Source organism: Platalea leucorodia (genome assembly GCF_965183815.1).
Source record: "Platalea leucorodia genome assembly, chromosome: 7".
NCBI classification, from domain to species: domain Eukaryota; kingdom Metazoa; phylum Chordata; class Aves; order Pelecaniformes; family Threskiornithidae; genus Platalea; species Platalea leucorodia.
This window is the reverse complement of record NC_138829.1, coordinates 45,518,196-45,544,839: the sequence shown is the minus strand read 5'-3', so window position 1 is coordinate 45,544,839 and position 26,644 is coordinate 45,518,196. Positions and strand designations below refer to the sequence as shown.

At 37.4% G+C, this 26,644-nt stretch overlaps 1 protein-coding gene across 9 annotated transcripts in view; it reads right to left on the bottom strand.

Annotated features, from left to right (window-relative positions):
- Positions 1-662: 662 nt before the first annotated feature.
- The window catches only part of MADD (MAP kinase activating death domain), a 77,138-nt gene continuing 51,156 nt past the window's right edge, over positions 663-26,644 (bottom strand). For 5 of the 9 annotated variants that reach the window (XM_082318038.1, XM_082318039.1, XM_082318045.1 and 2 more), the window contains 13 exons: positions 25,760-25,918; positions 23,921-24,029; positions 23,304-23,366; positions 22,794-22,914; positions 21,542-21,647; positions 19,072-19,182; positions 18,030-18,137; positions 17,783-17,947; positions 16,416-16,488; positions 14,415-14,521; positions 8,843-8,912; positions 3,864-3,910; positions 663-2,134 (listed from right to left, as the gene is read on the bottom strand). In XM_082318038.1, the coding sequence (XP_082174164.1) occupies positions 2,027-2,134; positions 3,864-3,910; positions 8,843-8,912; positions 14,415-14,521; positions 16,416-16,488; positions 17,783-17,947; positions 18,030-18,137; positions 19,072-19,182; positions 21,542-21,647; positions 22,794-22,914; positions 23,304-23,366; positions 23,921-24,029; positions 25,760-25,918 (1,347 nt within the window). In that variant the 3' untranslated portion in view covers positions 663-2,026. The remainder of the gene's footprint in view (positions 2,135-3,863; positions 3,911-8,842; positions 8,913-14,414; positions 14,522-16,415; positions 16,489-17,782; positions 17,948-18,029; positions 18,138-19,071; positions 19,183-21,541; positions 21,648-22,793; positions 22,915-23,303; positions 23,367-23,920; positions 24,030-25,759; positions 25,919-26,644) is intronic. The other 4 variants (XM_082318041.1, XM_082318044.1, XM_082318046.1 and 1 more) reach the window with 2 other exon arrangements.

The window sequence follows — 26,644 nt, the reverse complement described above, 5'->3', positions numbered from 1 at the left end:
GCCTGCTAACATAATATTTACAATTCAAAAATTAATATTGTCTACTTAAGTCGGACCCAGTATTGCAGTAAACGGAACGTCTATTGTAGACCAAAGTGATTTCAGTCTTAACTGTACTTGTAATATAGTAGTATCAAAAATACTACAATTGATAAAAATTCAGATATTGCTGTAAGAAAATTTAGTCTCAGAAGAAAAAAGAAAGAAAATAAATTAAATACAAAACAGGCTAATTTCAGTGTTTGCCAATTTCAGTTTTGCCTTTGTATTAGGAAAGGATGAAAAATCTTGTACTTTTTGCTTCTATTTGCATGTGTGCAAAAAAAATTCAATATTTCAGATGTGTCTGTTTTCCCTATTCATGTTTTTCAGACAGTCTTTTGTTTTGTTTTGAAGACAAATTACATGGAGGTTATTATAGAAGAAAAAACAAAAACAAGTTTCAACTGCTTATGTGGAAAGAAATGTAGATTTTCCATTTATAGTCTTCTCTTTTTCCTTATTTCATATATGTGTATGATGTATTTTGTATATAGTTACACTAATTTCAGAATAAGTTGCATTAATAGAAAAGCACAGGAGGATGAAAACCAGTTGCTGGTTGAATGACATTTTATTTCACATTCAGACAGCTGTACAGTTTCTATAAATAGATGTGGTACTATAATATTTACATCATCTCCTCACCCATTACTAGTGTATTTCATTCAAAACGGTAGACACCCTGACCAAGCCAAAACAGGGTTACTTCTGGGTGCATTTACTCAGAATTCTGTGTCAGAACATACAATACATCAGTTTGCATCAGAGCATTTTTTCCAGGTATTTTACATGTAACATTATTTTCTCTAGACAGTCTCTCCTCCCAGCATCCTAAGAGCTTTCCAGACAAGTGCAGTACAGTTCAAGAACAAAAACAGGATGCAAAAAACATTCATATTCGGCCTACTTAAAATAAGGAATGTGATGGATAATTTTAACTGTGGGAGTTTCATTATACATTAACACAGTATTTGCAAGATTCCTTGATATACAGGTACAGATTGGAAAAAAGCAATAGCTTAAAAAATTTGGAGACAGTATAATCCTTTGGGCTTCTGAACACGTTCTACAGATTGCTATAGAAATATCTTGTGTAGAGTATAGTTACAAACCCCAAAAGACATGGGTCTGCCATGTGCTTCTGCCAATAATGTTTCCAAGTTTTACATCTCCTTAATAATTTTCTAATCCCTGTGATTAACTGCTTTAGGTAGTGCTTATATGCATCTGTTAACTCTGTTGCTGGGATATCTACAAATATTACCTAAACTCCCATTTGAAAATCCACACAGTCCATGAGGTGTGCAGGGTTTTTCACAATATACTGCCTTCAAAGTTTCTCTCTCCACTTCCTTTTCCCACTTGAGAAGCAGTCATCTCCACAAATCGACCAATTTAATAGCCAAACTTCAATTGTCACATGATATTTTAAGACTATGGTAGCTAAATTGTTCATCTCTACCAAAAGGGTCTGAAGAACTATGTGACAAGAACTCCATGTTGGTGGGTAAAAATGAACAACACAGAAGGAAAACAACAAAAACACTACATTTAAACAACAAGCAGGACCAGACTGCTTCCACTGTGCACATACCAGAGAATCTGAAAGCAGAAGCCTGCCGTTGTAAAGTGATTAATCTGTAACAAGTACCACTAGAAACAAAAAAAACAACCGAACTCAAGCTGTTAGTCATCTTAAGAAAAAAGGAATTCCAAAGGAATGGCCAGAGTAGGTCACTCACAGCTGGATGCTGATGCTCAAAACTGTCTGATTAACAGCTCATATCAAAACTCCATTAAGGATGAATTCAGAAGGAGACTGAGCAGCGAAGTCTTAGGTTTTTCTATGGGGAAAGACTTGCAGGGTCACACATGAATAATCAAGTTCTCATAGAAGACAGTAAAGTGAGCTCCAGTAACTGCAGTAAAAGTGGGAGTACTGCACGTCAACGTGCCGAAGGGTAGCTATTTCCCAATATCGTGATCAACTGGAAACTGGTCGCGGTGGTTTGCTTTTGTTTTCTGCCTCTTTTCCACGAATGGCAGCCACATAAGAGAACAGACACAGCACGGAGTAGCAGATCTCATGAGCCTACAAGAATTTAGAAAAGGAAATAATGAAGTTAAGATGATTTTAAGCACATTTTGTATTTTACTGCATGTCTTCCTTCATGGGATAACTACTCTGGCTACAGACAAAAATCAGGAAAAAGTGTTCCCTACTACCTTATAACTGAGATGGATAGAGAAGAAAAGCCTTATAACAAAAAACCTCCTTTGGGATAAAAACATTAGTTGCTTGATAGCATGATTCTAATAATTTTTAAGAACAGTGTGCTAAGCTAGAAAGTTGGCCAGCTGGCTTTAGAAAAATCATCCTACGTATTTGCTTTTGGTCTGTTGTATGAAGTTACAGGAAATTTTCTGGGAGGGGTTGAAAGAGCTAACTAAAAAGACTAAAACTAAACATCCAATACTGTACCTTGACTCACAAAATGGTGGGATTCTTCCTTATTCACAACTATCTTTTTATACTCAAAAGTACAAGAACTGTTAGTCCTTGTAATTTTTAACCAATGCTAGTGAATCCATAGATAATACAAGCTTTTTTTTTTTCCCTTTTTTTTTAATTAAATAAACCCCACAACCCAACACTGCATGTTTCATATGAAGAATACCAAGCAATTTTGTCACTACCTTAAAGTAGAGGGTTTCACATAGCATTAGCAAGATTTACAATTATTGCTTTTAACTGATTAAGTGTGCTATTATTTAACAGAAAATCCTCCTTTAGCATGTGACTGGCAGCACAATTCAGTGAAGGTAAGACTTAGACTTAGTTTATATCCTAGTTCTAATTTCTGGTGATCTTAAAAGTTCTTGTCCTGTAAATTGACATTTATAATCTTGTAAAGGTAATAAGCATAACAATGTGTTTTGTTGTATTATAGTACAAGCTAAAACACTTATGTAAAATATAATTAATTTTCCTTAAACTGGCTTTTCTTATTAAAAGATATAGCTATCTGCTTCTTAAATTATATATATTCTAAGCATCTTGTTTCTAAAACATTTCTAGCTTCTTCATGTGATTTTTCTCTCTCCTCTTGAAGGACTGTGAGTTCCCATGCAATCATCAAACGTACACACTGCACTTCAGACATAAAATGACTGAAGACATTTCAGTTCTGATGATAATCGTTGATTTCTATTTCTTCCTCATAAGTGCATATAAGCCTGATCATTGAACTACTACGTGTAAAAGTGCTGAGTATCATCATCAACTGCTGGTGTTCAAAAAAATGGTATAAAAACTGAACACTAAACCACAGCAGTAACTCACCTATATGGCAGGAATCAATACTTACACTGTTCTCTTGCATCTCACTGCTCACGTTCATGAGGAAATGGGAATTTTTCATAAACTCAGTTAGCAACCATTTTATGCCCAGGAACTAGTCTCCCTTTCCATCTGTTCTGTGGATTAAGGATTGTGTTTTGCACTGTCTTTAATTTAACAGTTTCACTAGCTCTTATTGTGCTCAAGTTCATGCCAAACCAGCTACCTTGCATCCTTATCTATCTTAACAAAAGAGACCACGCTTTCTGCACTATCTGTGAGTTCCTCTAGTTTCATAGAAACAACAATCACCAAGTTTTGTTGTCTTCCCTTAAGGAAAACTACCATAAGAGAGCAGCTGATGTTTCACTGCAGTATTAGCATTGCAAATCCTGCAATCTCAATGTAATTCTTTCTGCCACATGAAAATGTAAAGATATATCCTCTAAAGAACTACCAGCAGGCATCACAGTTGACTCACCATTGGCGTCTTGTACTTGTGGCTCACCACTTCTTTAGTTTCAGGAACTAAAACCGGACGGGCAAGAGACAAAACAAAAAGTTCAAAAAACGAGAGGAAAAGGGGAAAGAAATAGCACAATGTTCCCATAGGAAAGGGAAGGGATGCACACAGACAGCAGGTGCAGGTACAGGGCACCTCACTATCCCTCACTTATAGATACTCTTCCTTCTCTTCATTTACATTACATATGTCCTTGATGATACTGGTAATGTCATAATAAATTACTCAGGTTTGCAAAAATATTTCACTGCCTCTGTTTGGAAAACCATAGTAGATACTTGATGGTTCTTAGAGACTCTGGCTTTTCTCATACTACTTAGTCCTGCTAGACAGCAAAATTAATGACAAAATACACCTAATGACAAAATATGCCTAATGTCTACTACAATAAAACATAAACCAACAATTCCATAGGAATTTGTCAGTATGGGATTCCCAAAGATTTTATCCTTTAGATGTTTGAATCCTTCTCTGCTGAAAAACATATCTCAAAAGAAGTGTTGGACACTGTAATAAGTTAGTGAAATCCAGAAAAAAAAAAAGTAGCTGAGGGAACAAATTTTCAAAACTGGAAGACTGTGTCCCAGTTCTATTTCAAGAGTTTCTCAAGATAATCTTTCTCCTGTCGAGGATGTATGCGATGGTATTTACTTGACATACTCACTGAAAACGTTCATTGCTTTTGAACAAGTTGCCTTAAAATAAAATACTGATTTCAGTTATACGTATTCTTAAAATCCCAGGCTTGTTGATTTCTAGAAGACCTTATATATAAAGAGGATTAGGGCACTGATGAATTAAAAAAAAAAAAAAAAAAATCTATTATCCAGAAAATTTCATCTTCCTCCCTTGCACTGCCTCAAACTAACAGAAAGAAAGCAGGCATAATACAGCTAAAGAAAATTTGCCTTTTGTTGTCTTTGTGGAATGCATAAAAAAGCAAGCTGTAACCATCCCATTAGTGTGCATTGCATCTGAACTGTGCCTTTGACCCATACTTGGTCTACAAATATTGTTGTGAACAGATACCATGGGAAAGTACCAGGAGAGAACAAAGACCACACTAAGAACATACAAATGGCAAATTTAAAATGTTAAGATCAGTGGAATACCAAGACCAACTTTGAATACTTCCCTTCCAGAATTGCTGAAATTTGCCATGGAATTTCTGTGTCACAACAAAAAAATTTAGAAGAAGCAATACAGAAATTATGCAAAACCAAATCATACCAGGTTCACAGAGGAAGGGTAAATGTTTTATTACACATAGTACTAGTGACAAGAAAAGAAACAGAGGCAGATGAGTTCAGTATGAGTAAGCAGGAAAAGTCCACAACAAAACCTATCCATGCAGATGTCATATTTTCAACTATGATATGACACGGCTAAACGCTGGAGAGGGAGACAGATCACACTCTAAGGGGCCAAAAGTAGGCAGTGCAGACTGGGTTTGGGAAAGTACTCTAAATATAAACCAGTGCCTACTAATTCTCATATGTCATGGTATTGTCATTCTTGAAAAAAGAAAAAATCTAGTGAAAAGTACAGAATATGATCGTAAAAGTAATGTAATATTTTTGTTTAATTTTTCAGTTCTCTCTTTTCTTGGAGTTGGCAGTTACATTAAGGACTGAGAAACAGGGGAAGTGCACACCCAGGCTGCACTGCCCCAGTGATACCAGTGACTAGAGTTGGGGAGATAAGGAGGTGCACATCCAAGCTACCTTACCCGTTGGCACCAGATGTTCCAAATTAACTCCATGTCACCAGGGGATAAAGGTGGGAGTGAGGCTGGTGCACAGCCAAATAGGGTAGGACTTTTACAGCTGTGTAAGTCTCACTGCCCACTGGATAACATACAACTGTTAATATACTCTTCAAAAAGCAGGATGGGAAAGCTGTAAGGACCTTGTGCCACGAGGGAAGAAGGGAAGCTGTAAAGTCCTGTATGATAATTGAGAATAGGAAGAGAGGGAACAGGAGAGCACCTAGGCAAGGTACTGTCTCCCCACTTCACAGTCCGTAAGTTGCCTTGTCTTTAAGTAAAGTACCCCTTCACAGTCCTTCCAATGGGGAAAATGCTCCTGAGAGGACTTGAGTTAGGAAGAGTAAAAAGAGTGGGTTTGGATTTACACTCAGAGAAGTCAAAGCACTACCGCTGCAGAATACAAAGAAGGAAAAAAAAAAACAACAAAGAAAAAAAAAAGACCCAAGCCTCAAATTAAGAGATTAGCAGAAGCACTCTTCTTCTAACATTAAAAGTTATTCCTGATGCTGTTGATCTAAGGGGATGAAGGGAGTAAATTATTAAGCACCATCCTGCAGCCTTTAGTCCTGTGAATGAAAATATGGCGCTAGCATAGAATGAGTTTAGGGGACATCACTTTACCTGCTGGAGAATGAAGGTTTTCATAGCAGCGGCGGTGAAGGGGCCACAAGAAAGTAAAGCACAAGTACACAGCAGTAACTCAAATTCCAGAGGGAAGAGCCTTAATTTCCTCACTCACTTAAATCTCCACTTCCATTTGTGGGCAACATTTCCTGAACTTCTGCTTGCGTCCTGCTCTGAAATCGCAATTCCAACTTTCATGCTGCCATCTAAACCCAGTGTTAACACAAACAGACCTTTAATTTCCTGCTGCGATATCACTAAACCTGGAGCACTCATGCTTGGCAAAATCAAATAAACAAATCTTGCTTTGAAGTATTTCCCATCAGACTGGAGTATGTATGCTTCTCTACCTCTACTACTCTCTACTTTTCTAAGAGGAGATAGTACTTCAGTATACTCCTATGATGAATCTGATTGCAAGGGTCACAACGTTTAACACAGCTGAATAACTTCATTCTTAAGAAGTCCACGCAAGTTTTTGGTGAATGGTGTTAGTTTACTATTAACAAATTAGCACATTAATTTCTCTTGAACAGGACAGATTGGCATATCTTCTCATCTTTATAACAAAAAAGCAGCTCTGAGGTCGTCTCTCATCTCTGCACAAGAAGAAAGGTTAGCTCCCCTGCAACATCTTTCTTCTTTCATCTTTCTTTTTATTAGCTGGATGGGCAAACTGTAAATCTCATTTCGTACATCTAAATTGGTTCTTGTCTGTGACCTCTATTTTGGGAAGAGGGTATTTTTAATTTAATTGGTTTAATTTCTCAGTTTTTGCTTGTAGTGTCCAACTCCCATTTTATTTTTAATCACTTCTTAAAATTAGCCTTTCATAAGTTCCGTATCACAATTCTAGCTTTTACAATAGGCCCTTGATTATAAAATTTTCTGTAAAAAAGGAAGTTCTTTTTCTTACAGTTATTACGGTCATTATTTAGGGGCTAAACGCTGTATGACAGAGTCATCAATAGAAGTTGACTGGAAATAACTAAGTCAAACACTGTCTTTCTTCTTGTGCAATATAAACAAACTATTAAAAGAAATACTTTGAGTTAAAACCTCTCAGAAAATGATCCAAAATTAATTTCTGATCCAAGTAATTTTTTTTAATTTAAAGATTTCAGAAGCTGAAGCCATTCTTTAAGCTAATTTCATGGCTTCTGAACTCTCATCTTTATAAAACTCATCAATAATCTTTTATAGCCTTAAGCAATTTCTGTAAGTAGTAAAATGAATCATGCCTGTCAGGGTGGAAAATATGGTATCCAAGGAACATGCAGCCATAAAGTGCAGACAGCTTCTGAACATTTAAACTATTAGAAATTTTTCAGGGTTTAAATACACTGATCCGATCATTTGAACCATGAACAACATTTTCAGAAAATGGGAAAAAACTGTTCACAAATTCAAACCCCAAACTTCTGGGAGATTAATTTATGGCAAACAACAAGCAAACTGCATTAGTCAGAAAGGCTTTATCATTTGCATACTTTATAACTTTGTATCACCCAAAGGAGACATCACATTATTATGGACAAAGAATATTAATTTCAGCCATCTCATATTAGCTGTCTTTTATATTCTAAGAGAGAATCCCTCAGCCAGAACATTCTATTCACAGCACCAAAGAACAATGAGAGTCTTGGTAAAGGGAGCTGCTGATTTAGATTTTGATTAATGGCCAAAGTATGGATGCTGATCTACTATGGAAAGAATGTTGTAAATTTTATCTTCTTTGTCAATGTTTCATACATACACTTAAGACCTAGACAAATGTCTCACAGACGGGTGGAAGAATTAACCAATATGGGTTTGGGGACTATTTCAAGAGAAGTATGTGGATCACTTCTGGAGAGCTGCATCTGAAATCACTTATTTTTTTCAGATGCTAGTTACGTACAGTGTGACTGACACTAACACTGAATAGTAACCCAGAATTTTCCCCAAACCAGACTTTAGGCAGGTTACATGTAATAGCAATAACAGACCAAAATAGCACAGATTCTCTATTCTCCTTAACTTTTACTTTTCCACTCTTTACCAGTCATGCTCTGAAACAAAAACCACAGGATAAATAAAGTGCAACCTGAGAAAACATCTGCTTCCGACAACAAAGATGAAATTCCACATAGAGCAAAGAGGAAACTGCAATTAACAGTAATTCTTTGTAATGAAAGCATAGTGTGTTGAGAAAGATCAACTATAAGTCCTGCTTAAAAATGTGGTTTCTCAGATGAAATAGGAACATACCAAAGGAAGTTCCTACACACAGCCAAGTTTAACTGTTGTTTTGTTTGCTTCAGAAGACTCAAAACATCTTCTTTGTCTATTAACAAAAAGCACCTAGGCCACAAATCTTAATATGATGAAAATGAATGTGTAAATTTTTATGTTAAGTCACCCATCTCTCAGTTAGGCAACTTCTCACATGCAATCTACATTTCTCTCCCATCTTTGAAACTGCAGTGCAACTCTGAATCTGAAGACTGGAAATTTGAGTTACTGCCATGCGAGTACAGACCTAATATCAAAATAATGTAATTACCAAATTCCTCCAGGACAAAGACTCCTCGCACAGTATTGCACTTTTTAATGTGATTCAGCTCTATGAAAACCTACAAAAACAAGAGGGAAAGTAACATAAAATTAGCCAGGTTTGGTTTTTTTAAACTAAAAACCAAAATTAAACAAAAATATCATCACAGCAGATACAACCTGAAGTGTTGTAGCATACACTACCAGTTCATTTACAGTTTAATATATAAATAAAGGGTGAAATAAATATTCAAAAGACAAACTTGCCACAATGCTAGAAATCAACAAATAACTTAAAAGTGCTAAGAAGCGAAGACAGCAGAAGATGAAGTACCTTCCGCTCCTTGCAGGAGGAGAAAGCATGGAAGAGAAACGAAGGAGTTAGTAACTCTGACATATCCAACATTGCTACCCCTTCAGGCACTCAAATGAGTTATTGCAAAAAGAATACCAACACACCTGAAATACAACAGAAGAGGGGGACGAGAAAAAAGCTGGCTCCCAAATTTGGCACGATTTGTAGCCTCTGATCCATCCCAGTTAGTTTCTGCCCCTCCATGCATCCTCCTCCAGCACAGAGGGCAGGTAAGGGGCACTATACTTCCCACCCTGACACTGATCCTCCTAACCTGTCCAGTAGTTGAATTTAATCCAATGAGGAACCGCTAATCTTCCTTCTCCCTGAGAGCCTTGCCGTTTAAGATTTTACTACAGTTTATGATATATAATCTGCATACTTACTCTTGGAACTGTCTCCTTTAAAGGTCACTACCACTTTTCTGCTTTAAGCAGGATGGGAGAGTTTGGACCCTTCTCTATTGTTCACTCACTTCACATATGGCGGCTGCCAGCTGAGCAGTCACTTAGAAAACAAACCTGCTTTAAACTCACATTTTACATACATGAACCCCAAAAAACAGAACAGTTGAACTACATGACTAGATTTTTCAGTCCAGAACAAAGACACCAAGATTGCATGAATAAAAAGTTCCCTGAGCCTGAGGAGTTTGTTCAATATCCAATCTATTTCAAGATACAAAACCTTCCCTTCTTATATGCACATGTCCAAAAGACTCAGAGTCAGTACACAGACATAAGAATCTGTAGAAAGTGCTATAAGGAACCAATTCCATATTCCAGTTTCTAATATACTTGCTTTTTCAAGGCAAGAGAAATACTAAGAGGGTGTTGCCCTAACATTCAGAGTAAGTCTATGTCCAACACCTTAGAGAGACCCTTGCAAGACTATATTACAATAGTCTGGACTGGTACTTTCAGTGCCTATACACTTACGACACCATCATCTCAGGACCTTTTTTAAAAAAATGTTACTAGAGAAAATTCATTGTCTCGGAAAGAAGGGAAAGGAAATCTCTGCAACCCTTTTGAATCCAGTACTAGCAACACCCATGTAATCGTAGATGATACGCTACCCAAGAAAGGAAGTCAACACCAGAAATCATTGTGTTTTTTTTAAGAAACAGGCTTATCTGTATTACTAGACATCAGCAAATGCACCATACATCTGAGAGAAGTGAGGCTGATTTTCAGGTCAAAGGGGTTTTATTATTATATTTATTAGTAAAGAACTGACAAACAGACCCAGGATATTTTTTGCTCAATATAAAAAACTAAACTTCCACTTACTTAATCAGAAAATCTGAAGCTTGCTTTCTGCTTACATTCAAGCACTCAGGGAAAGGAGACTTAATCCCATCTTTTTTGTTTGCCTGTTTTCGACTATGTTCTGCATCAGTTTAGTTGGTCAAAAACATTTTATTTTTTGAGGAATAGCTACAGAGTAAACAAGTCAATAACAGAACACTTTCTTATTGCACTTAGTTTCCTTTTTTCTGTAATATTTTACGTGAAAACTTTTTGCTAGTAGTCTAAAGTTCAAAATTCACAAAGTCAATAGAAAGGCTCAGGTGAAACATTGGTTGCTTTATCTGGTAACAGTAAAGCTGCCTAAAAGGCTTGACTGCCCCAGCTGCTCATGATCCGAGTATAATGTTAAGGAGTGCTGCATTTCCACAAGAGTTATGAGCGAGGTGAGAATTCATCGAGTTTGTCACAATTACAGTAAGTTACCAATTTTCAGAAGACATACGAGTTGATGGGCAATTTCTTGTTACATTGTTTAAGGGACAGAGATGCTCTCCTCTCACTCAATCAGAAAACAAGCGTAAAGGAAATAACAGTTACTTACCCTAGGGAAACTCTGGTTCTTCAAGACAGAGCATTCAGTGTGGATCCTACTGTAGATGGGCATGTGCCTGCTGCATTTTATTAAACTTCCATCTATTTTTGACACAAGTTAATTCATAATGGGGACAGAGTTACTGAGGCCCAATATTTTATAACATAATTTGTAGATGTAAACTCAGAATAGTCTGCCAATGCCACAGGCACACTTGATTCCTCCCTATTCCAAAGGACTTCCTCTGACCTGCTAGGCACGGGTAGGCTTGAACATTTTTTCTTCTTAAACTTACGTGCGCTGCTGGCATAGTGAGACAATTTGTGAACGCTAAAGAAAACTATCACGTGTCATAATAGGTTGGCTTGCCATGCATTTACGACATTTCCTGAGGAATTCACTTCAATTTCAAAGTTCAAAAATTTCAATTTCAAAGATCAAAAATTTCAATTTACTAATTCAAATTCAGTTTTAGTAAGAAAGTATACACACTGCAAATCAAGAGCCTTCAAAAAGAGTTTCATGAAAGCAAGCGCCATTCTAACACTGAAGCAGTATGTTCAGTCTTCTCAGGTAGGACAGAATAGACTCCATTTATCTTTTTTTTTTTTTTTTTTTTTAAAAAGTGGAAACCCCTCTTCCCATGTTCTACATGAATTACTTCTATGACGTCCAACCAAGCAGAGCAACAGAAATCCCTTCTTTTAGTAAGTTCCACTGCTGAAAAGAGTACTTGAAAAGAGGGCCAAGAACAAGGCCTTATATAGAGTAAAGAAAGGAAGATGAAGAGAAAGCTGTGCCTGATGAGGTCCTGTAGGCATTTGTTGGTCAGTATCCCCATCCAATCTCAACAGAAACAGAAGAAGCCGTTTTCAACACAGAGAAACGGCTGTAGGATCCTCGTTTTAATCATGCTCATATCCATATTCTGAAATCAACTGCCTTAGGGACCAATTCATGTAATTTATATGAGAATTGGAAAGGAGAATTCATCTAGAACAGCAGACCTTTTCTTGAGAAAGCAGTCTGGTTGATGAGCGTTAGAATGAGAATGCAAACATCCTTTAGCTCCACAGATTACGAAATTGGAGGGAATTTTTTTCTTTGTATGGTGCAACTAGTAGGAGTCCTTTACATAACTGCTACGGTTGTCCATTCTACACAGAATCTCAAATAGAAGACTTCTGATATCTGTCTAGACACTTTGATTTGAGAAGGAAAACAAGGATATGTCTTAGGTCCATTAAATGGTACTGAATGCCCTTGCCAGCTGGCAATGTAAATCTAACAGACCAAGAATTAAACATATTGAATAAACTCAGTACATTTTCCAGAACTGTACTTGTTTCAATATCCATCTTAAGTAATGGAGACTGATCTGGCTACAGCCTCATTGGAAAGGTGATGAAGAGGAGGAATAATCTTTCAGGTGGGAAAGAGAGCTGGCATACTTTCTGGGTCTGACCTGCACAAACTGTCTTCTGGAAAAGATGTAGTAATTTTCATCACGGACAGCAAATTAGAACACCATTCTCTGTAAGGAAGGATATGATAAAGCTAGTCCTCTAGGAGTGCTGGTGGTAGCACAGGACTCTGTATCTGTGGTACAAAATTCAACCCGTAATGGTCCTGACAGTCATATAATAACAATCAGTACTAGGTTCCCCTAAGGTTTCTTTCAGAATGCCATTCCAGTCTTTCAGGGAAAAAAAAGGCTTTGAATTTAAGGACAAGAGTATGTTCTAGAACTTGGAGTTTTTCTTTTGGACAATGAATGTGTGCTTACTATATGCTTAACACTGAGTGTCTTTGTCTTGTGAAGAGGCCCGTTACACTTAAGAAACCATGATGATGATGATGTGGCTACCTTCTTATATATATATCTTTTCTCACTGCAAATGCATATATGCCTGGGTGTTCGTTTATGAAATAGAGTCATCTCCACAGAGTGTTGAAGATGTGAGCAGTTTGAGCTCAACATCTTTGACTCCTGGCAGAAGAAGAAAAAGGAGAAGCAAACAGAACATTCCCTATGGTATGTCCTTACCTTAGGACAAAGTAATTTCTATTATGTCCATCTATAATGATATCAAACTGTTGTTTTGAGAGCAGGGTTTAATTTTCAAAGGCTTTAGACCTGCCATTTCCAATAACTATGAAAATTCATTCTGTACTATGGATGAGTTCCTCTTGCAGTTCCTCATATTTCAGCATATCCAATAAAAAGTTAAAACCTATAACTAAGTCATACATGTAGACTGTTCCATCACAGAGGAGGTTTGAAATACTACAGCAGGTCAGCTGTACTCCAGGTTCTACCCTGGTAACAGACAGGAAGAAAACTGAAGGAGGTTCGCAACTCTCCACTCCTTATACTGGCATATGCAAACTCAAAGAGGCACATGGTGCTGCTGTGACCTTGGGAGAAGTATTAAAGATTCTGAGCATGTCTGTTTAAGATGCACGTGCACTTCCAGTGGGATCTACACTGATGTATCCTCAAAGAAGAACAAAGCTTGTGTGGGGAGAAAAGTCTAGTCAGGAGGAAAGGAAAAAACACTCCACAGAGGACTGACAGAAGCTTTTCTTTCTCTCTCTCTCACACACTCTTTCTCTCTCTCTCCCCCCCTACAAATCAATTCTACTGTCTAGCATAGCATGCATTTAATATCATATGCAAAACAAAAAAACACAAAGCAAAATAAAAAACAAGGATCAAAGGAAGCAACAGAAACAACATCCAGAGAAAGGAAGAAATGACAATTCTAGTTGTGTTTCCTCTATACCCACAAGATCTGCCATTCAGAAGGAAAAAAGAATCAGTAATTTTTTCTTATTTTTGTGAATTACAGCAAAAACCACTTTCCCATTTTATTTTCATAATAAACTCTACAGATGATTTCCTCAAATTTTAAAACAAGACAGATTAAATATGATGCAGAAGGTTGCCCTCTGTATCTGCAATATTCAAACACTGTATCTTTACAGTTGACTGCTGCCATCAGGATATGTTCACAGTGTGATGCATTATGGCAGTTTAACTTACTATTGGTCACTTTTTCTGTTCCTTAATATACTGGCTTCTAATTGTTTTGTGCTTAGACAATTCAGACCACCAGAAACAAGAAGTTGAAACCTGTATCAACATTTTTCTTCAGTTGATTATAGTTTTCCTGAGGATATTTAATTTCAGTGTATTTTTACATAGAGAGATATATATATTTATATGTGCGTGTGTGGTTGTGTGTAAATATACATATACTTTTTTACCCCCATCATGCTATCCCTTGTCCTTGTTGATACTCTGGGAAGAGGAAACACATATACAGGCATGCTGCAAAAAGCTTCATGCTCACAGTCTTCTCACAGATTTCCCTCATACCTGACTGTGCATAAATTTCAGATTAATTCCTTCCAGTGTGACCTGAAGAAGACCCCCTTCACCGGTTTTCATATCCTGCACAGGGAACTCACCACCCAACTCAGGGCCTGTGATATGTTATTTAAAAAAACAAAGAAACAAAAATAAACAAACAAAAATATCAAGAGAGAGAGAGAGAGAACAGAAAGCAGTCAGCCAAGTCATGATATGTGGAAGGGAAATATAAAGCAATAAAAACTATTTCCATTTAATGTGCATAGCAAGAGGACACTACCAAGAATAGCAGGCAGCATTTCAGTAGTACTCCACTCACTAATGACAGCCTTCTGAGAACCACTAGACTTTTAAGTATTGTCAAAAATTTCATTCTGGTTACATGAAGGGACATTGATGTCAGCTCAGTCTGTATTTATTGTAGTTCATATTGGGGTTTTGTTTGTATTAAATGCCAAATTTCATTTCTGCATGGCAAGGCACTGCAATTACATAACACCACAGACAGCATAGTCTTAAGTACAAACACATAAGCGAGTACAAACTAGGCTTGCATTTGTGAGCTTGATCGTTTTGTGTGGCATTGTTTTAGGCTTTCAACAATGAAAAAGTCAACATGGTTAAAACAATGACAATTTAGCAGAGGACATTAATAGATGACAATCTAGGCATTTTCATCTAGTTTCTTTTACATCATTCAGTTCAGCTAGATAATGCTTTCTTATAATAATTTTTTAAAAAATTATTGTTTGTGCTGAACCACCGAACTCTGGAGAATGGCTTTCAAACACATTTTTAATACTACATTATTCTCCAATTCTTAAAATAGCTTTCAAAGACACTTTTGCCTCCTCTACCCTCAGAGAAAGTCCAGTCCTTCCTCCACCTCCTCAGATTAAATTGGACTAATGACAGGATTAAGAAAATGGTGGCTCTTCCAAGCCCCAACAGCTAGCTGAGAGTTGAACACTTAGGATGCTAGATTTAAACACAAGTCATTTTCTCAGTCATGCTGATGCCAGTTATGAGTATAAAATGTAGATCCCTTAGATTTGGCATTAAGACACACCTAAAATAGGCTTGTACCTCAAAGCATGGCTCCCAGTCCTAGCATCCACTTGAAAAAAAAAAATAATTGCAACAAAAATCAAACTTGAAAACACAAACCCACAGTGATGTTACCCTGAACCTGCAAACAGACACCAGCAAGGGAGAAACAACCATCTGATGAAGGTATAAAATAAGCCACCTTCATGTTTGTTACCCAGATACATACAGCACCTGCTGCTATCTGGAGACTAAGAAAAATGGAAAACTGCCTCCCCAAGAACTCAATCTCTCAAAACTGCAAATGCACTTTCCTAGGTTTTTTGACTCAACAGGAAAAGGAAAGGGGTGTTTGCCAAGAAAAGTTTCACCAGTATAATTATACTATCCTGTCCCAGATGATTACGCTAAACTAAGAAGAATGTCTACACTGGAGAAGTTATACTGATATAAGGACATTGGGTTAACTGCACCTTTTGACTTGCACCAATACGAGACTTTTCAATATAGAGGTTTGTGCATTGAAAGTCTGCAGAAATCTGCAGACTCATCACTGTAGATTCGCTAAGACAAGCAAGCATATTTATTAGCCTCCATTCTCAACACAAAGTGGACAACATAGTTCTATGTCTCAATCAGGAATATATGAAGAGAAAGGAATAATGAAGAGAAAATGAAGCTGAAGTTTCATAGTCTTTTCTTAGTTATCATGTTACTGGCAGCTAGTCCTCCTTACATGTAACTCTTCTTTATACAGGTGTTTTGTTTTTGTTTGTATTTAGGGAGAGGTATATGGGGGCAAGTTAATGATAACACTAAGTCTGCTACATACACATGGATGTACAAAACTACCCTCAGATTTCCAAGTAAAAGGAGATTACGTTCAAGAAGTTATTAATAAAAAAAATTTGTTGATTACTGATTAAACAACAAATGTTCCCAACAAGCGAAATCATGTACCTGGTTTAATGCTTTGCTGTCTTGCTGCTGCTCGCTCCATACTGTCTTTTACACAGTAGTATAATTCCCGACACTAACATATAAAAGAAGAGTAATACAATGTTATTTTTCCAAATTACTAAGGGAAAAAACCAGCAAAATTCTAAGAGTCTACTAAAAGAACAAGCCCCACGTGGTGCATAACGACAAAAAGCCTATAAAAGTTCAACCACAGCTAATTACTAGGTAGTATTTATATTTATTTTTTAAGTTGACAGAGAAACTATTTCATTTCATATCATTTCATAGCACAAGCTAGTGAAGAGTTCATGGCTTGGCACATGCTCATGAGCAATCTAACCAAGTTTACTCAGTTTCCTAGTGTAGAAAAAGCCTCAAAACAAGATTACAATCCCTCCCTTTCTTTTGGCTTCCAATCAATGTTACTGGTCATGCTCATATGATCTATCTTTTTATTATTCATACCAACTCCCTTATACCATATTCTTCTATTCATCTTACCCCAACTCCCCTCTCTAATACCAAATAATGGTAAGCCATAACCTCAGAGTAAAATTTAAGAAAATTTTCTAACCGAAGCCCAAGATACATGCAATTAGTTTTCCAAGTAACTTCTGTAGCATACTGCTTTTGTCCTCCTTCCCTTTGTATTCACACCTGCATTATGATGACCTGGTCTATGTAAAATGAATTTTTGGGAGCAGAAATCTAATCCCTTTATACATCTCAAAGATAACCACCTTTCAATATATTATTTGCATTTACAAATCTTTACACTTTGTTTGCTGGTCATTGTGTAGGAGTTACTGGAGTTTTCCTAGTAGGTTTAAGCTATTTCTTTACATATGCAATTAATCATAAGGAGAAGAAAAGGGCTTTCATATTAGTGGAGAATGTAGGCATATATGAAATAAAAATCAAACATAGGCCCATGGAGAAAAATTTTTTTCTATTTTGTCAGTTTGGGTTTGCCATTTAAAATAAGACAATTAACACAATTACTAAGGCGTAGTTTTATTTAGCTTTTTCCCCATGAACCTACCACAATATTTTTCCTATCTTTATAAGCCTGCAAGATAATGCAATATTTAGTAATACTGATGCTTTCCTTCTTCTAACCAAAAAACCAAGTAAAAGCTACACATGTAATTTCTTAAATTACATCCTGCTGTACTATTGTCTTCAGGTAAATAACAAGGCATAATGCCAGCTTCAGATGTCAGTGCTGTTGAACACCCATTGCAGTTCAGTAACCACTGCTGGAGAGAGAATGCTATTTTTTGATTAAACACGGAATATGACGCACAAAGGATGTTTGTTCTACGTAGTTTTCCCTCAGTATTGCATGCATTAAGCAAGATGTATACCTTCTTTGTGTAGAACTTGTTCAGTTGTGTCTCCTGACCATTCCTCCTCCAGAGGCACAGCACTTTTGTTTTGGGACAGTAAGTCATGTTGATGAGCTTCTCATACCACCAACGTTCATACACAGTTCCAATGTTGCTTCTCAGCACAATGCAATCATCACATACCTGGGAGCACAAAATATTACATAAGATTTCTAATATTATTTATTGACCGCTACTATTGCATTAATATTCTTCTTGTCTCTACCTCCATGAAAAATATGTCTCCTGTTGTGTCTGTCCCAGCATGTACTACAAAAGTCTGCTTCTTGATGTGGCGGCTGCCACTGGGTCTCACAGGGAGTTCCCGTCCATTCTAGAGAAAAAAAAATATGCAATCATTAATGAACTTTGAAACCAATCTGATCTATTGAAAAAAGTCCATTAGGTGACACTAGAAGCATTTGCAACAAATGGAAGAAAAAAGAAGTATTTTTAACACAGCTGATTGAAGGCAATTTTGGATAAAGCCTTAAGCAAGATATTCCAGTAAGTTTAGTTGCAACAAGTGCGACAAGTTTAGTTTAAACAAGCGTGACATTTATCGCAGCATACAACATTCTCACTGGTACCATACTCAGTATGGGATAGTGAGGTGTCTGGGTTTCAGTAACGTTGCAGTAAACTGTCTGCTTTTTCCCCAATTAATTGTAAGATAATTTTAGGTCCTTTCTGTGCATAAAACTAAGTTCCAAATGTAAAAATGCTTTGAAAAATTAGCTTTCAAAGGGCCTAACTTGCATCCACCCTGGTGATGGTTGTGTTAAAAGCTGACTGCTTTTATTAACTTAAGTGTTAGCTTATATTCTTAATGAGCATTATAGGACATCAAGTTTATTCTGCATGGCAACTGAGAGTGGAAACAGTTTTGTACAGAAACTGATTGCTACAAGGCTTATAATGACCTGGAAACTGACGGAAAACAGTCATAGTAAGAATAAAAGTTCCCGCCCACAAAAGTGATATTAAGAAAACATTAGGGTTGCATAGAACTGTGGTACTGGAGTGTCATGTTTATACGTATTTGTATTGCAGTTCTAATTGATAACTGCATAACATTATAATATTAATAAAAGGATCATACAATCACAGTCTTTATTCTATACATGTGAAGGCAGTGTTTAATAATTCAATTTAATTATTTTTATTTTTAAATTAGTGTTGCAGAGCATTTATAGAAGAACTTTCAGATATTTTTTTTCCTCCACCATAGCTCCCACAGATACATCACTCATCCCTGCTTTACTTACCAGATTTGCAAGTTTGTCTAGAATATCATTTATTTGCTGGCTGTGCACCAATCCAATATGCGATTTTCCCATTAGACGACGCACCTTTTTCCTAATATCATTCTTGTTCACCTAGAAAGCAGATATAAAGACAGTTACATATTCTTCTCTGTTCACAGGCAGCAACTCCTGTCTCCCCAAATCAATATGTCTTGATTTCCCTTGCTAAGACAGCAAAACAACTGATCTCCAGCTCAGTCATGTTAGGGCCTCTTTAGCCCAGCAGTACAAGCAGACGTTGCATGTACACCACTTTTCCCAGCTACAGGGCAAGCGATACTGTGCACAACAGATTTCCTGCCTGCTCTTGCTCAAGAGCAGCAGTTCCACTACCCTCCGCTTCCAACTACTGACGCCAAAAGCCTGAATTCTCCATCTTGCCACTTATGCAATGGGTCTCATCTGCCAGGCTAGCTTTTCCACCTCTTCCTCTACAAAGAGTTGATTTAGTCAACTGTGGAGCCCATAACACAAGAAATACTAACACAAAGGCATGATATCTTTCAGAATTCTCACTCTGTCATGAGCCATTTCCTGGTCGCTAGGCCAGGGCTCTAACAAACATTTCCAGATAGTCCTCAAACAGCAGCAGGTTCCTCCTGAAGATGAACTACAGGGAAGCTCCGAAGCAAAACATTTCTGCCCCAGGTGCCATTTCAAAAGGCTATTATGAATGCCAGCCATTGATACTAAAGGCTTCAAGACGGTACACTTGCTTGAGCACTGACTTCAAGCTAGATCAGACATTCTTTTTAATCATGTTGTGATTATGACCTTAGTGCTATGGAGCATACAAACCAAACTCAACCCGCTTCCTTCCTTTGGCAAGTATTCTTCACACTTGAAAGAAAGCGTTGTATTTTTTCAAGAATTTTTTAGGTAAAAACTACTAGGCTCTGCTATCCCAAAACAAGAAAATAAATTAAAATACCAAGGTGTTGGGTTTGGAGGATTATGTTTCCCTTGACAGCTCAGAAGAATTCACCTCTCTAGTAACAGAAGGCCTTCCAACTTTGCAGTTTCTACTAGAAGCTGCCCTAAGATGAGATACCTTGATACAGTCTTTAGTGTCTTAAAGCCTTCACTCTAACTGCTTGAAAAAAATCCTATATACAAATAATATATACCAAATTCTAAATCCAACACCCCTTCTTTTGCCCAGTCCTTCATGCCATCCTCACTTTTGAGCATCTCTGAAGATGCACTGAAAGAAACAATATTTTTATCACAACTCTCAGATCCCCTGTATTCCCTTTTCATCTATAACCCATAGGGCCAGAATGATATCATTTTCAAAGGCATAATATCCTGTTTGCCTCCTTACCCTTTCCCCCAGGAAACTGTTTTCTTGGGGATCTGATTATTTTCACCACACCAAAAGACAGTCTTCCCCTCTGGGACTAACTCTGTCAACATCTGTCATGAGATAGCCTTTTGAAACCAATATTATTTTCTCTCCTCTTTTGCATCCTGTGATGAAAGTAACTACACTGGTTATTATTACTTCTACTTTAAGTATTGCAGCAATGCATGTCCTAATGGCCAAATCCCACAGTCGACTTCTGAAATAAACTCATTCCAAATATACTCAAATTCCATCTTAAAACTTACCTTCACATTCCATTTATGTCAGGAAAAATCAATACCTTCTTAATACATACAATAACTTCTTCCACTAGTTGGGTATCAGACATTCTTTATCTATGGAATGATGTCTCGCCTCCTCATTTAAACAATTAAAGTTATCAAACTATCACCTGTGTAGAGCTATTCTTACTGTCAAGCTGTTGCACTGGACAGCACAGTGCGTCAAATCTGTTACAGGTAAAACCATGTACCTAAGCTGATTCTAAACATGACAAAAATTTTAGAAGATCGATTTTCCAGTGACTTTGAGGGAGGGTTTGGACTATCTAAGAAATTATTCAGACTAAAAGATATTGCTAGTAGCCACCTACAGCAATAAGGTGCATAGAGACAGCGCATTGAGGGAGAAAAAAAGAGTTGCTTACTAGTAACAGCAAATTTCTTGTGAAGTTATTGATATGCATATTCACAATCTGCCCACATTTGGAATTTGCAGCTGTGAGAAAATCAGATTAGAAGATGCTCTCTACTTAATTTATAACCCATACTCTTAAAAATAAGAATTTCCTCTAAAGTTACTAGTAGAAATAGTAAATTTCTATTTTAAATGGCAATGTATATGCATACCCATGGCATAGAACTGTGTAAACTCAGGCAACATATCTCAAAGAATCTCCAGGTACTGAAGCATTTTTTTTTTTTAAGATTAGGAGATGTTTTATAACATTCTTTTATACTGCATTGTTCTGAGCTCTGTGAACAGCAATGTATCGTTTCAAGACAACAGCAACAAAATATACTGCTTAAATCTGAGTAGTGATCTATTAAAAAGAAAAAAAGTCACCTTTATCATAAGCATATAAGCAATCATATTATGTAGCAGTGTAGCCAACAAGCGGTCCTCATCATCCTCCAAACGTTTTCGATCATGTTCTCCCAGGGAAAGGTACCTGCAAGAAGAGCTAGAGCTGAAGCAGACTCACCAGCATTCTTCATCCAATTCACTAAAGCCCTGGCAGAGGACAGCTCGCTATTTGTAACGTGTATGGCAAATAAAACATTCAAAAACACTAAGCCAAATGGTCATTTTCCAGTAAAACACTGATCACTAATTAAACATTTCCATTAATTATTAACGAGTTGAAGTAAATAACATCTGCTCAGTGGGAAAGTTCTCAGTGGTCTACTGGGCTTATCCATTGCCTCTTTTCTGCAGTTGCAGCTCCATGACAACTACAACTGCCAGAAGAGGAACATAGAACTCAGTACAAAAGCTACCTGCCTTTAGAGCTTAAATGTAGCTGCAAGGCAGAAGTAAACTGATGAAGGAAGCTCACAGGCACTCTCTTTTTTCCAGGAAGGTCGGTAGTTTGTGGAAAAAGAAACAATTTTCAAACTAGCACCCCACAAACTAGTTGTTATTTTGGCTACCAGATCCCATGTTACATGATAGCACGGGTGTAGGTGGTATAGCTGCAGGTGTCAGAGAGCAGAGAATGATCAGATATAAACAGCTGGGGGGGGCGGGGGAAGGCAAGCAGGTAGTGAAGACTGACATCTTAGAAGCAGTCTAGCTTTAAGCAACCATGCAGATATTTCTAGAGGGTGGTTCTCTCCTGGTTTTTTTTGTTTGTTTCTTTTAACTACAAACTGTAAAGTAAAAACAGTGACTTTGCATTTTGAGAAGGCTCAAAATGCAGTTTCTGAAGACATTTAACTCTTTCACTTTATGTCAACACACTGATATCTTCCTTTATTCCAGAATATAGTCATCTTGCCACAGAAGTCTCTTGCTTTATTACTGATCTAGTCTATTCCATCTATTCATACTGTGATTATGCTTACATTACCCATTTCTCTGGAAATATCACCTCTCCACACGAGTTTAAAAAAATAAGTCGCAACCGAAGATAGTATTTCAGTATCAGGAGATACTGGCCAGCACAGAGGCAGAAGGCTCACTTTGGAACAGTCAGGTATAGTAACAAGGTTTACAAAGTGACAATAGCATGTTCAGCAGAATTAAAATATTTTTTTTACTATTTCAGCCCCAGGTGAAACAATGAGGAGGAAAGAGGTCTACTGAAGAACTTTACCTGTCAATCATCTCCTGAGGTCCCTGGTCCATCCCCATTCCTTCTCTCTCTAACATCACAGCATCCAAAAAAGCATCTTCCCAGAACTGCATCTGATCCCACAAAGTTGAACGCTCTTTGCCTATGCGATGTATAGAAAAATCGAGCATTTATTCAATTTACTCCAGTCAAATACTTTAAGATTAATTCATGTTCCTTCCCACTCCTTGCAAATACCATAAGCCAACACACAATCCATATTAAAAAAAAAAAAAAAAAGCTACTTTTAAATGACAAGCAATATCACAACTGAAGAAAAGTGTAAAAAAGATTAGAAGATTTATCTCTCATTCTAATTCATGGCATAATCTTTTCAAATCCTTACACAAAAGTACCTCTCATCTCTATTCTAAATTTAAGGAGTATATCTTCTTCCATATACTGTTAACACTGCCCAAAAGAGACAGGAATATCTCGCACAAACACAGATCATGGCAAACACACAGAGAAGTGGAAAGATAAGATTATTACTCATAGAGAAGGTTTCCATTGCAGCATCCTCTAACTGGTCCCAGACAGATCCTTTATCCCTACCTGCACCATTCCAAGCAGGCAGGAACGATAAATGGAAAGGATGAAAAACACAGGAAGAGAGAGCTCTTGATTAACAGCAAGTCCAGATGAAATACATTTCAAAAAAGCCAATATACTCCTAATTCAAGGATACACTCAAAGGCCATTAGTATTTTGAGTTTAGTAGTCCTCTGTTCAATGACTTCAGCTGAAGAATCTTTTCTCAAGATCAGTCATACATTTTAGCCTTCCATACATAGCTAAGTAAGTTCCTTCTCCTCTTTTTCCAACAGTTTAAAGAATTCATATTAAAGAACAGCAAGAGATTTGGACAAACTACATTTTGTGCAAACTACACCACTAACACCCATCTCCTCTTATTCTTATTCAGTCTCCCCAACAAATCTTTGGCTTTACTCTGAGTGGCCTGATGCACCCCACTATTGTACCAGTATGGACAACAGTAAGTGGTTAAAAACAGTCTCTAGGAATGTAAAAATTCCAGTCTGCCCCAGACATGACTCCACCTGAACTTCAGGCTAAAAGATCCCCTCCCCACAAAAAAAATAGTTTACCCAAAAGTCCTTCATAGAGATAGACACGTTGGTTCCCATCCTCTGGACCTCTCCCCGGAGTACTGCCTTTGCTATCCTTCACGCTCTGCTTCAGGTTGTGAGACTTTGCCTGAAAATAATACAAGAGGTGTCAGACAATTTAACTCTGAGCCCTGCAGGGCTGTTTCTTGCAGTCCACTGTTGTACTTAACAGATGCAGTTTGCAAGCCATACTTCATAGATGCTTCTCCCACAAATGCTCACAAAACAAATAAATTACTTTGTTCAAAGAGCAAGGTAATGCACTTAAAAGTCCAGAGTCAGACAAAGGAAAAACAAAGAGAGACAGATAGAGAAATCGAAACACAGAAGCAAAATGCTTCCCTGAAGGAAAACTGAGGCAAAACAAAAAATGCAAATCCCAGACTAACGGAAAGAACAGTTAAACCTCTTCTGTCATCCCCCATATTTCATGCTTATGCAGTAAGTTTGCCCAAATTATAATAGTAAAACTTTCCCACTCTTTAGGAAATAGCTGAATATCACTGTCATAGTACAGATTGTGAGGAACAGAGGAAGAAAGATGCAGCCTTCTCAGAAACACCCAGAGAATGAATATTCACAGGCAGAATAAGATTACCTGAGCTCTATTTCACATTCAGGCTTTACAGGATTTTCTTTCATTTACCATTCATAAAGGCATGATGATAAGCAAATGATTACATATCATCTAGTCTGAAGAACTGTGTGCGGGGACTATCAGCCAGCAGGAACTGTGATAATAAAGCTGGCCCATCTATTTCTCTACCACCAGATAAACTATGGTGCGATACTTGACATTCATCATACATCATGTACACCCATCATCTTTGTTCTAAATCTGTTGTAAGGGATCTTAGAATTCCATTTAGTTTCATTAATCAAGCAGAAAAATGCAGAAAACTAAGTGTTTAAAAAAAAAAATTCTAACTCTTTAGTAACTAAGACACCGTCTTGCAGCTAAATAAGTGGATACGGTTACATCATTTTCATGCTTTTAGAAGAAATCTGCAATGAAGCACAATTATTTTGTTTGTTGCTTAAAATTAGTAGAAGCCCTGTAAAGGCTCTTACAGTCTTATCAGGATTATAAAATAATGAACACAGTGAGACCAATCTTAAGGCATTGCAAGTTGTCTTCATATTTGGCTGACAGCTTGATTTAGCCAAATCGAGTGTATAATTATTTTCTTGGTAAGACATATATTAGAAGTTATACCCAATAATCAAGGACTTCAAAAAACAAAATGAACATGAAGCACTCTCAAGATCATTTTAATTTTACTGCACACAGGTCTTCCAACTAGGAAAATATATTTAAAAGTTATGATTACATTTCAAATAGGATTAAAGTAATATTTTAAAGAAACAGAACAACTGCTAAACCTGCAATGGGTCATCCCTTTCCTGTATCAAACAGCTGCTCCTAAGGAACAGGGGAATCTGTTCCTCTTAGGAGCAGATAAGTTCAAACAAAGCCCATCAACATTGTTTTGCCTCTGAAGGGCGATTAAATGTCCATTTGGTTGAGACAAATATTGAATGAGGGGGAATTAAATATTGCTAGAGCCTGTAACATGGTGCAAGATGTGAATCTAATATTCTCATGGAACCACGTATTGCCCAGGAAATGAAGAAAGTTACGTGGATCCATACAAAATTACATCTTTAATATTTTAATATTGTAAGTCATTGCTGATTAACGCTTAGAAGAGAATCAGAGATCCTCTTCCACACATGCACACACATTGAAATGACTACAAGATTTAATTAAAAAAAAGGCAAAGAAAAATAAAACAGGGAAGTCTGCAATGCCCTTACAAAAATAGAGCTCGTTGCAGAGTTTGTCTCGATTTCACTGTCTGACACAGTGCCTCTGGATCCTGCCAAATTGCCACCATTTTCCACACTTGGGCCATCACCAGCATTGCTACTCAAGTCACTGTCTGCTCCTAATGTCTCTCCGGAACTGTTACTCACCTGTGGAGAAAAATAAAGCAGTTACCTTCAATAGACAAAGACACTGTGGAGAGAAAAGTTGTAAAATGTTTCTTCTTAAGGCACAAAATAAGAAGCAGTACAACTGAAGGCCAAGAAGCAGGGGCAGCTAGAGTACATTGCTGAGGACCATGTCCAGTCAGGTTTTTAAAATCTCCACAAATGGAGAATCCACAACCTCTCTGGGCAAACTGCTCCAGTGTTTTACCACCCTCAAACTAAAAAAGTGTTTTCTTGTGTTCAGATGGAATTTCCTGTGCTTTAATTTTTGTGTTGACTGCCTCTTGTCCTGCCAGTGGGTACTACTGAGAAGAGTCTGGCTCCCTTGCCTTCATTCCCTCCCATCAGGTATTTATACCCGTTGAGAAGATCCCCTCTGAGCCTTCTCTTCTCCAGGCTGAGGAGTCCCAGCTCTCTCAGTCTCTCCTCTCATGAAAGATGTCCAGTCCCTCCAGTCTGCGTGGCCCTGAGCTGGACTCACTCCAGTAAGTCCTTATCCTTCTTCTACTGGGGAGCCCAGAACTGGACATAATACTCTGGATGCAGCCTCACTGGTGCTGAGACAAGCAGAAGGATCACCTCCTCTGACCTGCTGACAATGTTCTTCCTAATACAGCCCAGAACACCGTTGGCCTTTTCTGCCACGAGTCAGCTTGTTGTCCACCAGGATCCCAAGGTCCTTTCCAACAAAGCTGCTTTCCAGCTGGT